Below are 18,768 nucleotides of genomic sequence, written 5' to 3'. Positions count from 1 at the left end.
GATACAACTGTGTCTTTGAATGCTCTCACTGGAGATATTTAGTAAACAGACTAGGTAAGAAGTCATGTCCGGGTACTCCGGTTTCCTCCCAAATCCCCAAAACATGCATGCTAGGCTGATTGAACACACTAAATTGCCCCTAGGTATCAGTGGGAGCTTGACTAGAGTACCTTACTTCTGCCATTTTGTTTCAAACATACGCTGTTTCTAAAGTCAAGAACATTTAAATCACAGGTGTCAAAGTGGCGGCCCGGGGCCAAATCTGGCCCGCCGCATCATTTTGAGTGGCCCGGGAAAGTCAATCACGAGTGCTGACTTTCTGTTTTAGGATCAAATTAAAATGAAGTGTATAGATGTATATTCAATTTCCTGATTTTCCCCCTTTTAAATCAATAATTGTCATTTTTTAATCCATTTTTTCTGTGTTTTTAGTTCAAAAATCATTTTGTAAAATCTACAAATATATTTAAAAAAAGCTAAAATAAACATTGTTTTAGATCTATAAAAAAAACTCAATATTCAGGGCTTTTAATCCAGTTCTTTTAATCCATTTATTTAAAAAAAATCTAAACATTATGTCTAAAATGGTCCGGCCCACATGAAATCGAGTTGACGTTAACGCGGCCCGCGAACCAACCCGAGTCTGACACCCCTGCTCTAAATTAAAGATTCTGTTTATGTCTTTGTATGACTCTTACAGCTTGATTGTTTGGGTACATTGCTTGCTGACGCGCTATATTTATATAGTGAAATATAGTGCTTAAAGCATGACAATATTAGCAGTCGACAATAACGTTTTCGTCTGCTACCATGACCGAAATGATCCGGATTAGAGCCCAAATGGGTAAAACCAGATCGGTTTCACAAAAAAACATACTTAAAAAAAACCCGTACAAAAGTTGTTATACGTCGTACACAATTTGAAATGATCAAAAAACGTATAAAATACGAGAAAACATAAATTGTCAGGTGAGGAGTTCTAAGATCGAGGGTTCAATCTCAGAGTGATTACACTGGTGTGTATCGGGGTTGGGCTAATTTTTTATTTAGGACTTAGAAATGTTAACCATGTTAAATATTTCAAGGGAGCATCTCGGTGTGTGGTCAATAACACTGCGTAGTCGCCATGTGAATGTGTCGTTTATCTTTCCTTAATGTTTCAACCTCGCCGGAGGTCTTCTATTCTCGTTCTTGTTGAAAAGCCACTTTCGCTGCACTGTTTGGAAGTGTTGACAGGAAGCAAAAACCAAGCAAAAATGCTGATCATTGACATCGTGGAACACTTGGGAAACCCAACCCCGCTTGTGTGGTGGTGAAGAAAATCTAGTTAACTCTTCAATCTGTCAAGTTCGCTTTTGGGTGCGGAATGCGCCCGTACGTGGGCTAATCGCCGTCACGTGTCCCGGAGAAAACCCACCCGATCGTGCTAGCCTTGGCCCCGCCATCGCCACCGGATGGTTTGAATCAGAAACACATCTCGTGCGACGTATCTTTTAGAAGTTCTCCAAACAAAAGAGACTCTTGTAGAAACAATGAAACTGATTTGTTTCTTCTGGCTCAGTTCGATTCGATACAGTTAGCGATAATGCTAACAATTTTTTGTGTTCGCGTATTTTTGATTCAGTGGAATACATTTTAAAGTCAGATAGGTAACTCATAGATTTTTAGAATTGTCTTCGAAGATTCATTGTTGGACGAGTTCGAGATCGTAATATTTACAAAAAATATCACTTCGTAACTGCAAACATTGCTAGTTTAAACTATAATTAAAAATAATACTCCTTCAAATGCAAACTGTATGATTTTATGATGATTTTATTCGGAGCATCATAAAATTACACTAACTCATAAAAAGCAGGTTAATTCCTTTACAGATTACTGAGCTCTGGCAACCCGGATGCAGACTGGAAATCTGACCTTTATGGACTTTACTGGCAACTTTTAAAATCGGAAATCTCGGCTTTGCAAATTAATGTATTTATTGAATGTCTATTGAAATATTAAGGTCATTCAATTAAAAAAATCTAGGGAATTTCTTTTTTAGGGCCCATTTGAAGATAATTTGGACAAACCCAATGGACTTTAGAAATAAATACTTTGTAGACTAAACAAATGGGCTCAAGATTTGGTCCTTAGTGTGTAGTTTGAAAAATTTGCTGATTTGCCATAATTCAACAGCTTGATTTTCACCCCCAACTATCTCCACGACATGTGCAAAATGTTCTTGACAGTTCTAAACTGGACTCTAGATGAATTTGTGAGATTACATAGCTTGTTCTCAAATGGGCCTTGCAAGGTTAACAGTCCCTGGTGGCCAACCATAAACTTGTCAACATGTGCTGTTGTAAAGTTTGTAACAAGATATCCTCAACTTTACTTTTTTTTTTTTAACCTTGCCATCTTATACAAAGATCTTTTCTTTTGGAAAAACTTTATACTTTATAGATAAGATCTGACACTTGGATTTGTATGTCTTCTTAAAATATTGGCAATTTTATGGCAATTAGGGGGCAATAAGAGTGAAGGGGACAGTTGTGGCCCCCCTTTTAAGAAAGATAATTCAATTGACAAGTAAGCCGCAGAGAGAGACGTTGTTTTAATGACGCGTTGGATGCGTCACACTGTCTCCAGACGGCTTGCTGGGGATTGTGCGAACAGATGTCCCAACAGATTTGCGCTCTTCCAGCACAGACAGGACGGTGGGATGCTTTCAAGCTCGTTATGTCATTGGCTTATTTCAAATTTGGAGGGCAATTTATTGCACCATTGTTGTAGTTTCATACCTGTCAACCTCTGCCGATAACTGCCCTTATAAATGATTATGATTCCCCTTACAAACCCCCCAAAAACCTTACAAACACCGTACGACTCGTACGGTGTTTGTAAGGTTTTTGGGGGGTTTGTAAGGGGAATCATAATCATTTATAAGGGCAGTTATCGGCAGAGGTTGACAGGTATGAAGTTTGGGCAAAACATAATTTCAAATTTGTCATCATTTCAATTTATCCAACAAGTACAGATTTTTTTAATTTGCGCATTTCTTTAAGTGTACAGCTATTCAAAAGAATATTTTTATTTTATTGAAGATTTTTAACCTTGACAATTTTATTTTTTACACTCAAGACTTCTATAGAATTGACTATTTTTGGTTTATTTACATGTTCAAGTGGTAGTAAATATTGTCATATATTTTGTTTAATGATCAATTATTAGTCTATATATATTATATATTTTTTTATATATCGTGTACATATATTATATATATTTTTTATATATAGTGTGTGTATATATATAGTATAGTGTATATATTATATATACATATATATATATATATATATATAATTTTTAAAATCTCTAAATTAGTTGAAAGTTAATAAAAGTAAAATAGAAATTAATAAAAAATACTCATTTATGGGCGCGAGAGAGTTTTTCATAGTATTTAACTCATATACATTAATTTTAAACTAGGAAGTCGAGTTATAAAATTGCACTGTTATTGATGGGACTGGACATCTGATATTAATATATAATATTAATACACTTACAATGCAATCCCAATAAAAACTAAATTAAGAAAATGAAATGAGTTCAAAACAGGATTACACACCAGTCACTGCCCTAAGTAAGACTCTAAAGTTGATTTTTTTTAATATTTATGTGAATCTATGTCAGCCAATGATTTCATCTGTTCCCTGTAAGGGTTAAAAAAACTAAGATTTTTTTGTTAAATGAAAGAGTTGAATATTATGTAAACAGGGCGGTGAAAAATTGTGGAAGAACCTTGTTTAACAGTACAATGGAAAGCCACAACAGCCGAGCCAGTTTGTCTCAAGATGGAGTTGATTAGTCTTAATGCAATCTATCTGTGCGGCTGGCAGCTGATTAGAGTCTGGATACGAGCAGTAATTGCACACAAAAAACTGAGCGACATCATTCCAAGAGAAATATCCACATACGCGACAGTCGCGCAAGTGATCAGCCCGACAAACTCTTACCTAAAGTAAAATGTGTTTTAGATTCAACACGAGTCATTTAATTGGACAGTTCATCTGATGTCATGCGCGTTCCATTTTATATACACACACCAACGTACAGACACAGACACACACCTACACACATACACACAGACACATACACATAGTCATACCAACGTACAGACACAGATACACACACACGCCAACATACAGACACAGATACACACACCAACATACAAACACAGACATACACACACACACTGATGTACAGACACAGATACACACACACCAACACACACTCAACACACACACTAACATACAGACACACACACACCAATGTACAGACACAGATACACACACACACACTAATGTACAGACACAGATACACCTACACCAACACACACACACCAACATACTGACACACACTAACGTACAGACACACACCCACACACACACAGACACACAAACAGACACACACACGCACACACCAACACACACCCACACACACCCACACACACCCACACAAACACACAGACACACACACCAACATACAGACACACACACACTAACACACACACACCAACACACCAACCTACAGACACACCCACACACACACCAACGTAGACACACTGTTTTCTCTCCATCCGTCTTACGTCGCTTTGAATTCTCCAGCCACCTGTTTTGCGGCCTCATCAGAACGAGTGACGACAGGAGGATGAGATGGGGGGGTCGAAAAGGGGCCGGTCAAGGTCAAGGCACTGTTTAAATTCCTGTCCGGCGCGCTGTTTATACGGGCAGAAATATGTGCTTTGGCTCGATGACGTTCATAAATATCAAATAATCAAGGACGCTCGTGAACTTGAGATACCTTGTCATTTATGACAAAATGTCCACGTATGTTATTCACAGGAGGACATGAGTGGCGACAAATCAGAATTGCTTTGATATTTTTTCTTCTGCGGTTGTTGCTAGGTAGAATTCATAGACAATGTCATTAAAAAAATATTGTTGTTCTTAATTGGATGTTCATTTTAATTCTCATAGTCGCAAATACACGAAACTTAAAGAAAACATATTTCTGCACAAAATAAAACATGATGCCATAATGGATATAAATATATCTAATATATATAAATATATATACTTATTTATGTTTTTACTGGGAAACGCACTTTGTGGAGTAGCACCACCAATTTAATTATGCGCAGCTGTTTTATAATGACAATAAAGGCTTTTAATTGATTGATTGATTGAAAAACCTTTACCCTAAAAACTTTCATCTTAACCTCCTTAGACCCATTTTCATTTTCTCTTTGATATTTAGGCTATAATTCGGCTTCAAATGAGTGTAAAAACAACAAAATATCTTTTTACATGATGTAGTTTCTGAGAAAAATGATGTCCACATCATAAATTGTAGTCCAAAATGTAACATTGTAGTCTTTAACAACCAAAAATGTGAGGTCATAGGAGGTTCAAATTTGCATCATAGTAGTGTCTTGGAAACATGAGATTATATGAATAAAAATACCCCAGAGTTAACATTTTTAAGAAGCTTTCAATTAGGGTCTCAAAGCAATTCCACTAATGGCCACATTGGGTTGAAAGTTTGAATTCCAACCGAACAAGAGAGCACCTTTTTACTAGTCTGGTGTCTTCCATGTGCAATCAGTTGATTGGAGTCAGGTGCTGCTTGTATCATCAGAAAACTCCTTGGTCAAATTATCGGTCATAAATCTGTTGGAATGAAAAGCTCACTTTGTGGAATCCGTTTGAAAACGTTTAAGAAGACAAATATTAGCTTAAATGCAATCATAAATGATCAAACTGAGGTCATCATCGTCTTTGTTTTGTCTGAAAGATGGTTGCCAAGAAACAGTCATCAAAATTGTAAGTAAATAAACTTTATTTATTAGGTTCCAAATCACAAAAGTGCTTCACAGACCAAACTAAATAATTGTTTAAAATTGTAAAGTAAGTGAGTTTTTTTCATGTTTTATGCAAGATACGGTTTATTTTTTTCTTTGAATTTCATTTATAGGCATCAAAATAAGTTTCGTTTAGCATTTTATCTGTTATATTTTTCTCTATTTTGAAATAAATGGTAGTGTCTTGCGTAATGGCGTTTCTTGTCACAATGAAATTTCATCTAATTTGTGCACATATAAGCTGTACCCTTGATTCAGTCATCGTTTTTTTTATGACAAATACGGCCTATATGCGAGAAAATACGGTATATACAACAAGAATTGGCTATTTGCAAGAAGACCGCTCTAACAACCCCCACTCATACCTGTCAACCTCTGCCGATAACTGCCCTTATAAATGATTATGATTCCCCTTACAAACCCCCAAAAAACCTTACAAACACCGTACGAGTCGTACGGTGTTTGTAAGGTTTTTTGGGGGTTTGTAAGGGTAAGATAAATATTTCCCCGAAACTTTACTCGTATCTCAAATTGCTCGTATGTCTGGGCACTCGTATGTCGAGGTACCACTGTAAGGACAAATCCACCTTACTGAATGTTTATTGGCATACACCAACATTAGCTGTAGGTTGCGTTGAACATCTCGAGGGTATTTTAGCACTACGGCTAGCAAAAGTGACCTAAAAACGACCGTCTTTCCACTACAGCACTCTTCCTACGACTAAAAGCTAAAAGATGAAGGCAAAATGTCAACACGTGGCCATATGAGGGGAATAACCTCCACGATTTGGCGCCCCTTCCTGTCCAGTCGGTCCCGTTTAAACAAAAAGCCAAGTCATTTCCTCTCTCTGTCTTCAGTCAGGAACCTGCGGTCCAGTGCTCGTGAAGAATGACACTGACAGACCGCCGCCTCGGGAGGCCCCGTGTCAACACGGGGTTTGCATGGGAAAAGCCTTCCAATGGCAGTACGGCACCTTCGCCCGCAAAGCCACGTTGAATGTAAAACCGTTTTTTTTTTTTTGCCGCAGAGGCGACGTGCCATAATAAGCGTGGAGGAAAGCCGATGTCATGCGAAAGATGGCGTCTGAGGCTTGAACGCCACGGAGAAAATCCGGAGGCCGAGTCGGGAACGGGGGGGATCAGACCTGGCGGAGCCGGGTAAGAAACGGCTGTGATTCGCGGGTGGTGGACACGGGAACAAAAGAGACAACATACCTGGCAACTTGTATGTTTTTCCCGTATTTTATGAGGTTTTTTTTTATCATTTCAAATTGTGTATGCTGTATAACAACTTTTTTTATGGTATTTTTTTTAAGTACGTTTTTGTAAAACCCAATTTCGGCTCTAATCCGGATCGTCTCGGTCGCTGGTCGCAGACGAAAACGTCATCGCCGACTGCTAATAGCATTGTCATGCTTTAAAGCATGATATTCCCACACGCATTCCGCTTTCAGCCGTCTGCCTTTTCACTATATAAATATAGTGCGTCAGAAAGCCGTGCATTTTGGAGAAAACTTTAGACTTTTACGTGCTCCGTATGTGAATAATTATGCATTTTTACATTTTTTTTAATCACTTAAGGAGAATTGCAATTATTGATAAGGGGAGAAATTAGCCAAGGTTGACCAATATGAGCTAAACTTGTATTTCTTATACAGAAAGATGGGCTGTGAGCACAAAGGCAAGCCGTCCCACTTTGAACGGTGCGACACTCCGGCTGAGTCACCGTCGTGGCGTCGGTGGCAAAAGAGGAGAGAGAACAAATACGAGCAGAAACATGACAATGTGACAAATTCCGATTGAAGCGCAGGAGAAAAAGCTGGTAATCTTTTGAGAGCATCTCAATCACGCTTTAGGCAAGATGAAAAGGCTTTCCATGGTAATTAGAAAGCAGAGCTCGGGCTTAGAAAGAAGTGTGGGTATTGCAATTTTACATTGCTCAAATGAAGACAAATTTTTATTTGATATTTTTTCCTAACTTCAGTCATCTAAAATCCAAACCAAAGGGCATGAGTGGCAATTGTCATTTTTTGTTAATTCCAATTTTGTTATTTCGTGGTGGTGGTGGTGGTGATGGTATTAGTGGTAGCATTAGTGGTGGTAGCGGTAGTGGTAGTATTGGTGGTGGTGGTGGTGGTAGTGGTAGTAGTGGTAGCATTAGTGGTGGTGGTGGTGGTATTAGTGGTAGCATTAGTGGTAGTAGCGGTAGTGGTATTAGTGGTGGTGGTATTAGTGGTAGCATTAGTGGTAGTAGTGGTGGTGGTATTAGTGGTAGCATTAGTGGTAGTAGCGGTAGTGGTAGTATTGGTGGTGGTAGTGGTCGTGGTGGTGGTATTAGTGGTAGCATTAGTGGTAGTATTGGTGGTGGTAGTGGTGGTGGTGGTATTAGTGGTAGCATTATTGGTGGTATTAGTGGTGGTGGTAGCATTAGTGGTAGTGGTAGTGGTGGTGGTGGTATTAGTGGTAGCATTAGTGGTAGTAGCGGCAGTGGTAGTATTGGTGGTGGTGGTGGTGTTAGTGGTATCATTAGTGGTGGTGGTGGTGGTGGTATTAGTGGTAGCATTACTGGTAGTAGCGGTAGTGGTAGTATTGGTGGTAGTGGTAGTAGTTGTAGCATTAGTGGTAGTGGTGGTAGTGGTAGTAGTGGTAGCGGTAGTAGGGGTGGTAGTGGTGGTAGTGGTGGTAGTAGTGGAAGTAGTGGAAATAGTGGAAGTAGTGGTGGTAGTAGTAGTAGTGGTGGTGGTAGTAGTAGTGGTGGTGGTAGTAGTAGTGATAGTAGTGGTAGTAGTAGTAATGGAAGTAGTAGTGGTAGTGGTAGTAGTACGGGGTTTTATCATACATCCTCTACAGGTAACTGTATTTGTTGTAGTAGTCGTAGGATTGTGTTATAGATCCACTAGACGGAGCTGTAGTAGTCGTAGTAGTAGTAAGCGTTGTGTTATACTTCCACTAGAGATGGAGCTTTGCTAAAGGGAATTTAGTTCAACGGTTAACCAATATTTATCAAAATATAAGACCTATTACATTATTTTATACATTTATAGCCTGTTGAGGAAAATCTTTTATTTCCACCCTATAGTCCGCAAAATAAGGTATATTTTCACGTGTAGTTTACAAGGCAGTAAATTAAGGGAACCATTCCACCGTCCATCGGTAGGTGTATAAATAGTATTTTTACCAGATATGCTCATTGCGACCAATCGGCAATGTTAAGAGAACCGATCGAAGGTCTCCATCACCAAAGTTGCAAAAGTGAGCAAAGTTGTCGGCCTCATCCCCGAGTTTCTCCACTCAGTCAGGGGGGTAAGACTTCTCAGAAGTGCGGCGTTATCTTTTCCCATTTAAATGCTAATGAGCGAGCTGCCACCACAGTCAAAGCGCCACGGAAAGCGTGTGAATATTTCATATCTTATCACGGCGAAAAAGGTAACAGCTGAGGTGGAAGGAGGGAAGGAGCAGTGCGTTGCGTGTTCCCCTCATTAATTTCCAGACGGCGACAGCAGCAAAAGGCCATCTTGTAACGTCACACCACCTGCGTCGTTGACATGTGTGGATGCACTTCACTTCCACCCGAGGCTAATTACTTCCCCACTTTACCCTGAAGAATGCTATTTTCTTTACATTAGCACCCAAGTGCATCCTGGGATTATTATTGAATCGCAGCCCACTGGGAAGCGTTTACAAAGACGCATATGAGCGCTATACATTTAGCACATCCATACAGCAGAGCTTTTTCAAAGTTTATTAGCATATCTTGTTGGAAATGAGACATTAATCGCACTTTGTTGGAATTCTGGGATTAACAGAGAGTTGTCTCATGAATTCCTACGTTCTTATATGAAATTATACAAACGAGTACCGTATTTTCTTGCATATAAGCCGCCTGCGCGTATAAGCCGCACCCTTAAAATGGCCTTAAAATCATTGAATTTTACAATTTCTCGCGTATAAGCCGCCCCCTGATTCACCATTTTTACATCCATATTCATGGTTTTAATAGGCAGTACAAATGTGTTACTTTGAAGGGAAAATCTATTATGGGAAGGCGGTCTAAGACACGCCCTCTTTCTCATAAACTGTGGTAGCTGTCAACCCTATTGAAGGCTAAAATAAATAATAGACATATGTATATAATAGAAGAAATGAGTTAATTCTGGTTCACTTGTTCATTTTAATGTATTTGTATGTCACTTCCTCTACATTTTGAGTTTTATTTATTTAATAAGGGACAACACATATTAATGAACATATTTATATCCATCTTAATTAACATGTATATGTAAATATGTATGATTGTAGCCAAGGGCTATTTTCCATCTTTAGTCCCTTGTGTAGGTTGAAGATAAACGATGATATATACTAGACACACACAGTTTTAGACAGCGTTGTGATCGCAATTTTGTTCGTTTAGCCAGGCTGTAAGATGATTGGCTAAGAGGGTCACCTATGTTAATTGGTATTGAGTTCCAGGTATGAAGAGAGAAGGTGCTTTGGCTAATTTAGTCCTTTTTTTTGAACACAGTCACCTCTAGAGCCAGCCCTTGTTGATGTATTGGATTTTTTTTACTGGATCATTCTGATCTTTCAAGGGAATTTGTTGGTCACTTCCTATTCATGATTCACTTTTGTTGTTGATTTTGGAATATTTACGAGTCACGGCATTGTTTTGGGTCACATACGGGTCGTTATTGAATTGTTTTTGTGCATTCTCTGGCGATTTTGGTTTCATTCAGACCACTTTCTGATATAATCAGGTCATTTTTCCCCATTGAAAATGAACTCTATATTGGAAATTAATAGTTTTTGTCCAGGTTTGGTGGAAGCGTACAATTTTTTTAATGTATATTAACTCTTGTGTGATTTTATTTCCAGATTTTTTTAACGTGGACATTACATCTTGAATCATTGGCATATTTCAAAATAGGAAGGGTGAAAATGTGTGACATGAACCGAAAAAAGGGAATAAAAATCTGAATATTAAATGTAGGGAGCTTTCCTTTGAAAAACATGCACAAAAATATAACCCCAATACTGAGATTATAGTTATAAAGACCGTTTAAAAAACAAAAATAAAAAAGACGGCATTACAAATTAATCCTAGTGGCATTCCAACAAAAAAATATGGACGAGCGCAATCCATATTCCAATATTCCCTCTGTCGTGTTTACATTATCTTATCAAATCTGCCTCCCATATGAAAAAAAAGAGCAAAACTGGAAGGAGATGCTTAGGAAAAAGCACCAGGGACTTTTAAGAAGGAGATGCAATAATTGCTTTCCACTTGTCTCACGCAAGTGACAGATGGCGAGGCCACGGGAGGACGCAAAGCGGGAATAATATTGTTGATTAAAAAAAGGAATACAGCGAGAAGAAACATGCAGCTGTTGGAAGGGAGAGATGAAAACCGCCACAGATTCCGTAGCGGCGGCGACGCCGTTTCAAACTTGGCTAGTCTTCGATCGGAACTGTGAAGTTTTGGGAACAAGATCGAGCCTGTGATTTATTCCCACTCGAATCTGGAAGGGAAGTGGAGTGGAATTGGAGATGTATGTGAGAGAGTCGCTATTTGTTGGGGCGAAGGGACCACCCTTCAAAACGCAGAACGCCCACCTGCATGTGTTCTGCGCTTTGCGTGTTGGCGTGCGACCCGGCGTGATGACTTTTCAAGATCGGATGTTGATTCCGAGATTCCGAGAAAGGAAAGAACGTATCTTTTGCGTGAGTGTGTGAAAGCGGAGTGTGTGATGGAAGGATTGTTTCACACGACTCTTTGCTGGTAGCAAGGGAAATTTAACACGTTTAATGGCATTATTTATTTTTTTAATAGCATTCTCAAAGAGTGGAGGAACATATTAATCGTTGTGTTTGCTAGATGTTTTTCAAGGATGTTTAAAAATGTATATGTGCTGTCCCTGGTTAAGTAAATCAGACTCAAACTCAATTGAGCATGCAAAATTCGAGTGAGGAAAGTTTATACTGTAGATTTAATTGAAATGGGAACACTGGGGGAGGGGCTAGAATGGACCTAAAATGGAGACCAGGTGTTAAATAGTTACGTTTCTGGCCAATTGCAGGAAAGTGATGTAAAATGTTATGGTTATGATAAAAAATTGGTTTAAGTACACATATATGCACACATTTATCTATATGAGAGGTATAAACATACATATATATTGCAAATTTTTTACGCCATTGAATTATTTTGTTGCTTTTGACTGTTATAGATAACAAATTCAACTATTTTAACTCTTAAGACCTATAACTCTTGATAGGATGACTGTATTTGGTCATTTATGAGTAGTATCACTCTTATATTTGACATTATTTTTATAATAGTAGCATATTCTTGAATTAATGCAATTAAAACCTACATCATTGAAATTTAAAAGATTTAAAACTGATATATGCAGTGTATAGGTTAATTAAAAAAAATGTATTTAACTTATTTAATGCCATTTTTTAATAATAGACAATCAACTTGTACAAAATGGGACATTTGGCGTTTTTCAGTTGTCATTGACAACGGTAGACCTTCAACCCCTTCATCTCATCTCATTTTCTGAACCGCTTTACCCTCATTAGGATCGCGGGGAGTGCTGGAGCCAATCCCAGCTGTCTCCGGACCAGAGGCGGGGACACCCTGGCTCGGTGGCCAGCCAATCGCAGGGCACAATGAGACAAACAACCAATCACTTGTAACGAGGGCCAATTTAAAGTGTCCAATGCATGTTTTTGGAATGTGGGAGGAAACCGGAGTACCCGGAGGAAACCCACGGAGAACATGCAAACGCCACAAAGATGGACGTGACCTGGATTTGAACCCAGAACCCCAAAACGGCGAGGCGAACGCGCTAACCACTTGCCCTTCAACCCCTTTATAAAAAAAATAGATTTTTATTTTTTTTTAAACCGTCTCCGTCAATGTGGACATGTCCTCCGACCGCCCTTTCCCCGAAAGCTGGATGAAATCCAATCTCTGTGTGTTTATATCAAGTAATTATGATGTGGGCTCCAAAAGGTGGCAGAGTGTTGAAACAAAATGCCGTGACCAAACCAGAGGCTAAAAGTCATTTGTTTCAATTTCCTCCCGCGTTTTGTCTCCGTCATCGGCCATTAGACGGGCCAAACGCAAGATGGATGGCGTTCAAGGTACACGGGACACTTCGGCATTCCAAACAACGCAACGTGAGTCCAATTCAAATATTCCCAAAATGACTTCATCGCAGTATAAACACACATTTAACGCGACACTCGTTGGTGTTCCGACAACGCTTTACATCGCAGTATTCTCACATTTAACGCGGGTCATGTGCCTTGAATTATGAAGTGACACCACGCCGTTCCATAAAAGCCGCCAACAATGGCCAGATGCCGATTTGCTCCATTTCCTCCCAACACCTTGACAACCTCTCATTGGTTCTTGCATCAGATATTCATGAACAAATGGAGTCTTAAATCTTTTAATCTCACTCCATCCCTCGCCCAATCGCACTGGCTTATTTTGTTTCCCAGTCAGCCAGTGCACGAAGCAGATGACGGGTAGTACGCATGCTAATTATTTCACAAATGTGGACTGCAGTAGGTTTCTAGCAATTGTCATTGTTCTAAATTGGACAATTTCTTTGTTTGGTAAACAATGGTAATGTCGAAAAATTTAAATGATTTAATTGAATAAGTAGAAAATTAATTTGACACGAATCTGACAGTTTTTTTAATCATTTCATTGTTATTCCAACAAGAATACATTTGGGAATGCTCACTTTTTGCCAGCAATTCTGGTTATGATGTCACAAATGATCATCAATTCTGGTTGTGATGTCACAACCAGAATTGATGATCATTTGTGACATCACAAATGGAAATGACTGCACCGATTTAATTGAATAAGTAGAAATTGAATATGACACACAAATCTGGCTGTTTTTAAAAAAAATCATTTTATTGTTATTCCAACAAAAATACATCTGGGAACGCCCACTTTTTTCCCAGCAATGCTGGTTGTGATGTCACAAATGATCATCAATTCTGGTTGTGATGTCACAAATGATCATCAATTCTGGTTGTGATGTCACAACCAGAATTGTTGATTATTTCCAGCTTTCTCGTGCTGCGCATAATAGCTATTACGAATGGTCACAGGGCAACGAGAGAATAGCACGCCACTAGATAGCATGCTAGCAGAATGAAGTTATTTGCAGCTCATTCTGGCTGGGAAAATAATCTAATCCCATTATTAAGTTGTTTTTTTTGAAGGTATGTGTCCAAAACATGCTCTGCTATCATTTTAAAGATACTTATTGTGGTATTTTATATGACCTTTCATTGTATAAATTGGGAATTCCTTATAGCTCCGATAATAGAGCTGCTGCTGATTAGGTGATAGGACAGTTTAGGAGGATCTAGGCAAGGAAGATGATCTTTAAAACCTCCAGACTACTGAGGGACTGTGCAGTAACCTTAGTCTGGAGAAGGTCCCCCACCTTGTGGACTTCCTGTATGTGGCTCCAGTTTTTTTACCTAGGTCTACAATGTCTTCTGTGTCTGTGCTTGTTAATGTCTTGCTACTGCAAACAAGCAATTTCCCGAATATGGGATGAAATAAAGTTCTAATCTAAAATAATCTAATGTTAAAACAAACATTACTCCTCTTGTAAGGTCATTTATACCCACGCACATTTAAATGTGATTGTGGGTATTAATGATGTAACAAGGAAGAGTGCAATTTGTGATATTCACATTTGATTGGCTGAAATATTAACAACATTTGTAAAGTGGTGGTGGAAATGCGGGTTATCTATTTACACTACTTATTTTTTCGACTCAAACCTAAAAAAATCAGTTTGTGTCAGTTGTTTTGGGGGATCTCACAAAAAAAACTAAAAATGCATAACAAGGAGAATTATTTTGCTGCTTTTTTTCTTCCAGCATTATAAAGTCATTTTCCAATAAATGTTAACTAACAGAAAACTCTACATATCTTTTCCCCCTGGAGTACAAGAAAACACACTGCACCCTTATTATATTTCCATTTTGGGGGCGTCTCCCAGGCGAAGGTAGGTGCCCACCCCCATGGGTGTGTCCACATGGGTGAGGGTGGTGGGGGTCTCCTCTATCCACCTGCACACGCCGCTTTCGGAGCCACTTGAGCGGCAGAAGCTCGCCCGTTTTAGACCCCCTCATCCCTGGATCAACTCTTTTGTATTTTACCCCCGGAAAGTACACAACTATTCACAGAGGGCACTTCAACTTAAAACCGTCCAATTCAATTGAATCCATCCGAGATTTGTTGAGCTACGATCCGGATAACCGAGCGGGATCTGCGGAGGAGTCAAGCCGGCTCACGGCTGCCTGTGCCCGGCCACGGACACGAGGAGCCCCGGGGGCTGGATGGTTGTTCATTATTTTTTGTTTAGGGCTGTTTTATCGCTTCCACTTTCTTTGGAAATAACTACACGCGAGGTAAGAGGACTAAAAGAGTGTTTTTCTTTTTTTTGCATGTTTATGTGTCATGAATTATGTAGCTTTGAGGCAGATGCGCGTTTAAATCAACGTTTGACGTTTGCCCATGCGGAGAAAATGCTTGCACGCCACGCCATAAATCATATTTATATTACAAGTTAAGTCATTTATTCGGTCCCCGGGGGATACTTTTGGCGTTTATTCCAAGCAACAGGCTGTGTTTTTTTTATTGGCACAAATGTTTGCACCTGTATAATAAAACAACACCAGACCTAATTACTGAGGTCCTCGCTTTACGACGTTTAAGCAGCAAAGTCATAATTTCAATAAATTCTGGTGTGTAAAAATAGCTATTGACTTCAAATGTCATCTTATTCAAAAATGTTTGTTCATAACTTGTGATGTTGAATTGTCATAAATATAGGAATGTCATGGAATTGATTTATAATCTACACCAGGGTTAATTAATGAGGTCCTCGCGTTACGATGGTGAAACGGGGGAATGCAGTGGGAAAATCATAATATCAATAAATAATGGTGTGGAAAAATAGCTCTTGATTTCAAATTTAATGTTACTCAAAAATGTTTGTTCATAATTTGGAATGCTTGGAATTTTTTTTAATTGCATTATAAGAACTGGATCAAAAGCCCTAAATATTCAGTTTTTTATAGATATAAAACTGTTTATTTGAACTTTTTTTCTTAGTAAGGGAAAACATCTAATAATTTGTTTTTCATTTCAAATGGAAACAATTTTTTAAAAAATTATATTGAATATTAAAGTGGAAAACCGAAAATATTTTTATATATATTTATTTTTACATTTTACAAAATGCTTTTTGACCTAAAACACCAAAAGAAAAAAATGGATAAAAATTTCAATTATTGATTTAAAAAGAGGAAAATCAGGAAATATAATATACATCTGTAATCTTCATTTGAATTTGATCCTAAAACAGAAAATTGGCACTCACGATTTACTTACTCGGGCCGCACAAAATGATGCGGTGGGCCAGATTTGGCCCCCGGGCCGCCACTTTGACACCTGTGGTCTAACGCAAGGGTGTCAAACTCGGGTTGGTTCGTGGGCCGCAATAACATCAACTCGATTTCATGTGGGCCGGACCATTTTAGATATAATATTTAGATATTTTTTGTAAAAATTGGAGCACATATTAATTTATACATATAATGATTAATACACACATATAAAATAGCATCCAGAATAACCCCAACAGTTGGCACTCATGATTTACTTACTCGGGCCACACAAAAATGACGCGACGGGCCAGATTTGGCCCCCGGGCCGCCACTTTGACACCTGTGGTATAGAATCTCAAAATATCACAAATTCCTATTTAAAGGATGTTCTGTTGGAATTTTCTTCCTTCGAGGGACTTTTCACTGCTCCCGCAGGGTTGATTTGGTTTCCTCCTGTTGTGAATTGGCGTTGTATAAACAAAACTGACTTGACTTCCATCATCAACTCCCAAAAAGTACCAAGTAGCCTCAGTTGATGACATGTGGTCGGCGTACTTAACTCGTAGCTTGGTCGCTTTGTAAAAAAAATCTTAGTTAAAGGTCCGATTTGGAGTCTTGCCTAGCAACCCTCGGCATGCAACTTGATCTTAAACCCTGACTGACAGTTTGACCTCAGGCTCGAGACCTGCCTTGGTGTCGCTCTGTCTCGATGTTGCGCCAGCGTAAATTACAGTTCCCGACACCGAGGTACGCTTGTTTTATTGTCTCCACGTCCTCCCAGACGACTGGCCATGCTGCCTTTGGACGCCGTCCACCGTCTCGGTGTTCTGTTGCCCTCACTGCGGTGGTTTTGGCCACGGAACCCTTCGTCACATTCAGCTTGTCGGCCTCAAAACGAGCCACTGCTGTAAAAAAAAAATGCTTAACATTGTAGACGAAAATTGCCCTTGCTTGATTTGTAGTCAAGCTTCATCCCAGCAGGTTTGTTTCCGTATGCGTGCCGGGGTGTCGTGCAGAGAGCAGCGGGATCCACCGTGGGTGGTTGGAGAGGAAAGAAGCTCTTTGCGAACGAGAGGTTCATCCCAGAATGGAACCACAGGCATTGAAAGCCCAGACGTTGGCAAAGCTCCACCTGAAGTTTTGAAAAAGACATAGACTGGTCTTCGAAAACAAACATGGAGTCCTTTTAAAATTGGATTGGAGTGGATTGGATAACTTTATTCATCCCGTATTCGGGAAATTTCATTGTGACAGTAGCAAGAGAAGGCAAAATTATAAGTTAGACGGTACAGTCGCAAAGACTGCAGAACAACAAAGCAAAAGCACAAAGTACAAAGCAAATCAAAGTCAATGGGATCATTAAAAATCACCAAATCAAATCATTAAGACAGAAAAGCAGCAAAAACACAAAACGAGTAAGATTTTTGAACTCAAAACACAGAAAAAATGGATTAAAAAATGCCGATTATTAATTTAAAAGGGGGAAAATCAGGAAATTTTATATACATCTATACTCTTCATTTTAATTTGATCCTAAAACAGAAAGTCGGCACTCATGATTTACTTTCTCGGGCCGCACAAAATGATGCGGCGGGCCAGATTTGGCCCCCGGGCCGCCACTTTGACACCTGTGGCGTACACAATTTGAAATGATCAAAACAATGTATAAAATACTCATAAGTTGACAGGTATGATACTGTACCACCTCTTCTTAGGGGACAAACCAAAAGTCATTTTCATCATGTATTACCATTTCATGTTTTCTTTTATTGTGAAAACCCTATTCACCAAAATGCCGTATATTCGCAAAAACCCATTTTCCTAAAAGCTTCTAGCAACAACCTTACAACTTTTTCAATGTTATTTTTATAGGCGTTTGAAAACCCCAGCCTATTCCCCAAATGCAATCAAAATCTCGCTGATTTGACCGCCGTCTTATAATTACAGCTTCCCTCAAGTTGAATTCCCCCGACCAATCGCAATGCTCGATCCGCTTCACTTGCAAATGAGTCGCAAAATTCCAGCTCATTGTCTGATATCCATCCATCTCTGTCCCCCCCTAGCTCCGGATTCTCCTCCCCCTTGCTTAGAGAGGACAATGTTGTTGGACAGCGTCTGCTGTCTCCTGGCCCTGCTGGCCTCGTCGTCCGCGGGGTTGCTCGGGGCGCAGGATCCGCTGTCCGCCCCCAGGATCTTCTTGTCCTTCAAAGGTGAGTCTTCCAACGTTGTGCACCCTAGAGACATCACCAGGAATAAATCGCCAAGCTTTTGTTATTCCCGGTCATCCAATCCGACCTTGCATAACAAACGGTGCATTCGCCACCAAGGACGAATTACGTTAGTCTATGAATCGATGTTATTGACACCAGTAGCGTTTATGGTTTGACAAGTATCCGTGCAGGGTTTAATGACCAATGAGATGTCAC

At 39.3% G+C, this 18,768-nt stretch overlaps 1 protein-coding gene across 3 annotated transcripts in view; it reads left to right on the top strand.

The window, feature by feature from the left end:
- Positions 1–18,768, top strand: part of LOC144075178 (semaphorin-3F-like) — a 91,881-nt gene that overhangs the window by 12,745 nt on the left and 60,368 nt on the right. Inside the window, exons 1-2 of one of the 3 annotated variants that reach the window (XM_077601987.1) lie at positions 6,947–7,060; positions 18,406–18,552. In XM_077601987.1, the coding sequence (XP_077458113.1) occupies positions 18,441–18,552 (112 nt within the window). In that variant the 5' untranslated portion in view covers positions 6,947–7,060; positions 18,406–18,440. Of the gene's footprint in view, positions 1–6,946; positions 7,061–14,738; positions 15,362–18,405; positions 18,553–18,768 lie in introns of those variants that run through there. The other 2 variants (XM_077601984.1, XM_077601986.1) reach the window with 2 other exon arrangements.

The sequence above is a fragment of the Stigmatopora argus genome, chromosome 6 (genome assembly GCF_051989625.1).
Source record: "Stigmatopora argus isolate UIUO_Sarg chromosome 6, RoL_Sarg_1.0, whole genome shotgun sequence".
Lineage (NCBI taxonomy): Eukaryota > Metazoa > Chordata > Actinopteri > Syngnathiformes > Syngnathidae > Stigmatopora > Stigmatopora argus.
The sequence above is the reverse complement of the archived record's forward strand: the minus strand, read 5'-3'. Positions and strand labels throughout refer to the sequence as shown.